Below are 5,513 nucleotides of genomic sequence, written 5' to 3' on the forward strand. Positions count from 1 at the left end.
GGAGAATGTAAACTTCTCCAGGTGGAGCTAATTTCCGTCAATCAATCATCAGAAATTTAAGAGGCATAAGAAGTACAAAGATGTCATATTGGAGCAATGGTTTTCAATCATAGTTGAGAGAGATAGCTTGGACTCCTTGTTCAATTCAAAGAGAACAAAAGAGACAATAATTTTTATTCCTGTGGACGATGGATAAATTTTAATACAACGAATCCAAGAATTAATCAAGTTCAAATTGTATGTCCTCTCTGATAAACACAGATTAAAAGATTTTTTCTCCCAGATTTCAGATTAAACAAGTCAGTACTGGTGGTAGTAGGGAACGGACAACTCATTTTCCTGAACATATTGGTTGATGGGACCCCTAATATGTATGGACTAGGCTAGAATGAGCATGCAGATGCCAAAAGAGAAATACGTTTCTGCTAGTTTCTAATTCTGCAGTTGTGGAGCCAAAAGCACATGTATATTGAACATGCTACCAGTCAAACAAGCAAGTCTACAAATCCCAAACATGTTTCTTTCAAGGGAAAGAGAAAAATAATGATCAAAGGAAGCAAAAGACAGGAATCCTCTGGTGGCCCTACATTATTAATCCCACACCTTCAGAGCGAACCAAAAAAAAAAAAAACCCCTTCCCCGGGGCACAATTTCATCATTTGAGGCAAGAGAGGCATTGATGACCCACGAACAAGTACTGTTTTCGTCATCTTACAAAGATCCATTATTGAGACTTCAATCATCTGCAAAACATAAGTATCCTGTTATACAAAGACAAAAAATAATAATAATAAGGTACAAGAAGCTAGAGTAACACAAATTAAATTCGTTTACTATATTATTGAGATGATATTATTATTACCAGAAGTGTGAGGTCTTGAACTGGATGCAAGATCAAGCCAAGAGTCTGCGTCCTTTGGTTCCCATTCATCAAAGAAATGGTGCAATGGCTTCAGGGTTTCAGTTTCTTTCTCCAACTTGATTGACCTTGTTGCTGATGACTTGATAATATCAGTGCCCAAAACAAAGCAGTGCTGCCCTGGTTGTTGCTGCTCTTCTTTAGAACTATCAGCAAAGGTTTGAAACTGTGACAGTGAGTAACCTTTGTAGGAACTCATTGTCAATTGGTTATATGAATCTTGAACACCTCTTGCACTCCCTAAACCATCTGGAAAGAAAGCTCTCTCATCCACATCCTCCCTCATTCCATGATAATACCTTATAATTCATGCAAAAAAAAACTTAAGCCATCATGAAAACAAAGAAATCAAAATATGCAATAGATTTGTTTCCTGAACTTACACACACCTGTGCTCTTTGTCAACTTGAGGAGAAGATCCAGACTCCAATAACAGGTTGTGAGGGGTGCTATTTAGAGGTGAAAAACCAGAATCAGGAGGTCCTGAAGATGAAGAATGAGGATAAAGGAAGGGGTTAAGGAAGTTTCCATGCGAAGGGTTTTGATGGGCATAAACTTCAGATTCCGCAGATGAAGGGTGAGAGAAAGAATAAGAGGAGCTGGAGGGTGAAATAGTGGGGTTAGAGAGGTTTCTGTTGATTGATGTTAAAGGAATTGTTGTTGCTGTTGTAGTAGTACTTGAAATAAGTTCCACAGGCTTTCTTGAACGGCTTCTGCCTCTGTGCATGTGCCTCTCACAATATTTTGAGTCTGGGTATGCTTCCTTTGAGCACCTCCATTTTTTTCCATCCGTTCTTCTGCACCTTCCTGGCTCTGGGTCTGCTTTTCTGCCAAAACCCGCCTGAAAACAACCCCACCCAACTGCAAAAACACACAGTCCCAACTTTCTTTCTGAACACTTGCTTTTTTTAAAAAAAAAAAAAACATTCAAAGCAATAGGTACAGATCAACTTACTAGGTTGGTGAGGGAAGAGTCTTGATGCCAAAGAAGATCCCAAGCTTCTTTTGACAGAATAGAGGAGTTCTGGCGGGACAGGAACACCAGAGACCATGTATTTGTAAATGAGAGCTTGGTGTTCAAGCTCTTGCCATTGAGTTGCAGTGAAAGGAAACCTATTTCTGGAAATTGTTGTATTCAACATATTTGAGTGAAAAAAGATGCCCAAAAGAACCAATTAAAAGGATTCGTAAGTTGTAAATTATAGAGAGATTTCAGAGACAAAAGGAGGGTTTTTTTTTTTGGGTCTTGTTGGGCTGATAGTTTTTAATGGTATTTTCTCAGTCAATTACTTGCGGAATCATCTTCTGTGAATGAATAGAGAAACTAATGGCTGTGATACATAATACTGCTGCCACCTCCTCTCTCCCTCTAGCACTGAGTGAGTCTGCTCTTATTACGACTGCACCTCTGTTGCTTCTGCTGCTACTGCTGTTCTTGTCCCTGACATCGTTGCATAAATCCATAAAAAAATGTACAAAAAAAAGTACTAAAATCTGAAAACAATTAAATATCGAGCTTTAGGGTTAGCCTTGTAAGCATCTTTGGTTTTGCTTTCTCCACATTGTGGAGACATGGAAATGAGTGCCGCGTCTATTATGTGTAGGAGTGCATTTAGCAATCCTTTCCATCGTGTTTAAGAGAAGGCATAACGCTTGTGTCATATCTACACATCCTGATACATACGAGAGATTTGAAGTATGCTAGCTAATGCCAGACTTTAGTTATTGTACAGACCACTAGGTTGGTGAGTTTTTTCATTTAATTTCCATTTCGTTTTTTTTCACAAAGAAACCTTGGAGACAGTATGTCTGGTTACATACGAGCATGTGATTGTGCTGTTAAACTTTTTTGTTCATTAATTACATGTTTATGCACTATTCAACTCCACAGCATTTGTCCTCATTAAAGTTCACCAGTATTTGCAACTCAGTTAACTGGCAAAGCCAGCGATTGGTTTAGATCATGAATATAAATTGAAGTTTAGAAGTGTAGTTTCGTAAACTAAATGAATGTAATTATTTGGGTTGCAAAATAGCAGCGGCAGTGGGTGGGGGAGTGAAGATGCCATAATATTGCAAGGGAGAAACTGTTGGTTAGAGGGAGGTCTGAACTTGTTTAGCAGAAAGCGAAGGACCCTTTTTTCTCTTCCATAGGTGGAAGTGATTGGCGGCAGGTGGCAGGGAAGTGCACTGAGGAGGAGGAGGAGGAAGAGCCGAGGTGGGGACAGTTTACTCTTCTGTACAGTACTGTTTCTCTGCCCCAAACACATGCCTGTCCTCCTTTATTTTGCCTCAACAACTCAGCTTTTCATTCATTTACCCAAGTTTTCCTGAATTAGTTTTTCTTTTAACACATCTCTTTCCATATTAGCTACTCAGTCTTCGTTCACTGTGAAGCACATTTTTTGTAGGGTTGCCTGTAAGTAATTTGCAGTCTCGCAGATACAGGTGTAGTGCTCACCTGGGATCTTTTAACTGGGAGCCAGGCCTTACTTAGTATGTTACATCCCTGCAAACAGCAGCATTCTTTCTTCAATCTCACAGCACAGTCAAAAAACACCTCTATTCTATTCTATTCTACCAAAAAGACAAAAACCATTATTACTGTAGTGTCATTTGAAATGTCCCACTTATAGTTTGGTTCCTCCTTGACCATCTTAGTCTTTTTATACAGTTTTTCAGTGGGTTAGAACCCAAATTATAATTCGAGGAGACTCACCATCTAAATCAATAATTTAAAGTCGAGTAACACTATTTCTTTCTTAAGATGAGTTTTCATGATAAAGTTCTCAATATGGCAGTCAAGCTACATGCTACACATATGACTTCTCTTCTATCCCAACACCCACAATTCTTTATCAATTATTATGTTTTGTGCTCTGTTGGTTTTTTTTTCCCCATCGGAGTCTTGTTAATTTGATCCCGCTGCTTTATCAGCAGATCAGATGCTCAATATAACGCCGTAAATAGAATTGTTTACTGAAAACTAAAAAAATGGGATTGCCTTGTGAAGGTATAATTGCTGCATTTTTAACGTTTATCCGAGAACTATATTTTATCTTACACTAAATGATCTGGTTCAAGAGAGTTTGGCTAAGAGTGGACGGTGGGATGGAATTGAAATCAAAGCTTTAATTCTCACTTAGTTTTTCATCGGCGCGCCATTTACTTCATCAAATTAATGATATGGCATTTGTGTTTTTTAGATAAACTAGTTAACGATATAACTAGAGCTAGTTAGGTAGATCTCTCATTGCTAGTAATAAATTCTGATATTGAGATCTTTATTGTTTCATCCTTTTAACGGAATGAGAAGAGAAAACACAGGGAAAGTGTTCATGTTAATATGCTTTAACTAGTAAAGTTACTTACAGCTGTTTAACCTTGATTTTAGTTAGTTAACCTGTGTTAGGAAAAAAACATAATTAATTATAGTTAGATTAAAAGGTGATTAAGATGAATAAATGTAATTAAGGTTGAGATGTGTTAGTTCTTTGTGTATATATATATGTTTCAATGTTCTGGAGGTATGTATGGAAAAATAAAAGGAAAAGAAAAAAGTTACAGTGTTTTATCTCCCGTTATTCATGCTATCTAGCAGAAAATTGCAGACTTGTTTTAATCATTAAAACCTGCATTTTGATGTTGTTTTAACCACATAAAAGCTAATAATTTAGTCAACAGTAGTAGTATCAAGTAATGGTATCAGAGCTTAGATCGAAGAAAGATGAGTTTTGAGGTGAAATCAAGTAAAATAAACTGATTTAGAAGAGATGGCGAAGGCAAACAACTTAAACTAGAGTACTGTCCAGCCTTCTATGTCTGCAAGAGAAAATTATGAATTTAAAAGCATAAAGATAAAGACTTTGCTCATTTCACTTGATTTGTGAAAGGTGATATGGACTGAATTTGAGGAGCTTGAATCAATAAAAAACTGATCCATAACACAAGTTAGAGTTTTAAAGGATAGAAGGGGTAAAAATGATGGAGCTCTTAGATTAATTCGGAGAGGGGTAGCTTATCCTATCTTTCCAAAAGTCATGTGAGCCATTCAAGTAAAATAGGCATGAAAGATTCTAAAACAACAATATGAAGGAGATGAGAAGGTAAGGGTTGCGAAACTGCAAGGTCTTAGAAAAGAATTTCATAATTTAAAATTGAAACTGAATGAGAATGAATCAATTAAAGAGTTTTGTACTAGGTTGATAGAACTTATAAATCAAATGAGAATATCTGATGAAGAAATTCATGATAGAAAAATCATAGATAAAGTTCAAATGAGAAAAAAAAAACCTTGATGTTATTGTTGTTGTCGTCGAAGAAACTAAGGATTTGTCTAAGTTAACCATTTAAGGATTGACAGATACCTTGAAGTAATTTGATAAAAGACTGGTACCGGTTTAAAAAATATGTTAAGAGTTCATTTCAATCTAAGATTACTCACGACAATAAAAATCAAGAGAACGGGTCTTTAAATGATGGAAAAAAAAGTTTTAAGCCATGTAGAGGAGGTAGATAAACTAGCAGAAGCAGAGGAAAAGCTGCAAGTGAAAGTTTAGGGGGGAGAGATGGATTTAATTTTAAAAATAGAGAA

At 36.6% G+C, this 5,513-nt stretch overlaps 1 protein-coding gene across 1 annotated transcript; it reads right to left on the reverse strand.

Annotated features, from left to right (window-relative positions):
- Positions 1 to 498: 498 nt before the first annotated feature.
- LOC133688531 (growth-regulating factor 5-like) lies at positions 499 to 2,248 on the reverse strand. The gene is made up of 4 exons (XM_062108040.1): positions 1,875 to 2,248; positions 1,309 to 1,780; positions 863 to 1,218; positions 499 to 743 (listed from the first exon to the last, which is right to left on the reverse strand). Exons 1-4 carry the CDS (start codon positions 2,059 to 2,061, stop codon positions 736 to 738), a joined length of 1,023 nt encoding a protein of 340 aa, XP_061964024.1. The 5' UTR covers positions 2,062 to 2,248; the 3' UTR covers positions 499 to 735.
- Positions 2,249 to 5,513: the final 3,265 nt, after the last annotated feature.

The sequence above is a fragment of the Populus nigra genome, chromosome 1 (assembly GCF_951802175.1).
Source record: "Populus nigra chromosome 1, ddPopNigr1.1, whole genome shotgun sequence".
NCBI lineage: Eukaryota > Viridiplantae > Streptophyta > Magnoliopsida > Malpighiales > Salicaceae > Populus > Populus nigra.

Bases quoted from the DNA above. Each gene is read 5' to 3' on its own strand.
- LOC133688531 (XM_062108040.1), bottom strand. From the start codon at position 2,061: ATGTTGAATACAACAATTTCCAGAAATAGGTTTCCTTTCACTGCAACT. The intron at 1,781-1,874 runs GTAAGTTGATCT...GTGTTTTTGCAG, and splicing joins ACTCTTCCCTCACCAACCTA to TTGGGTGGGGTTGTTTTCAG. The intron at 1,219-1,308 runs GTGTGTGTAAGT...ATGAATTATAAG, and splicing joins CAAGTTGACAAAGAGCACAG to GTATTATCATGGAATGAGGG.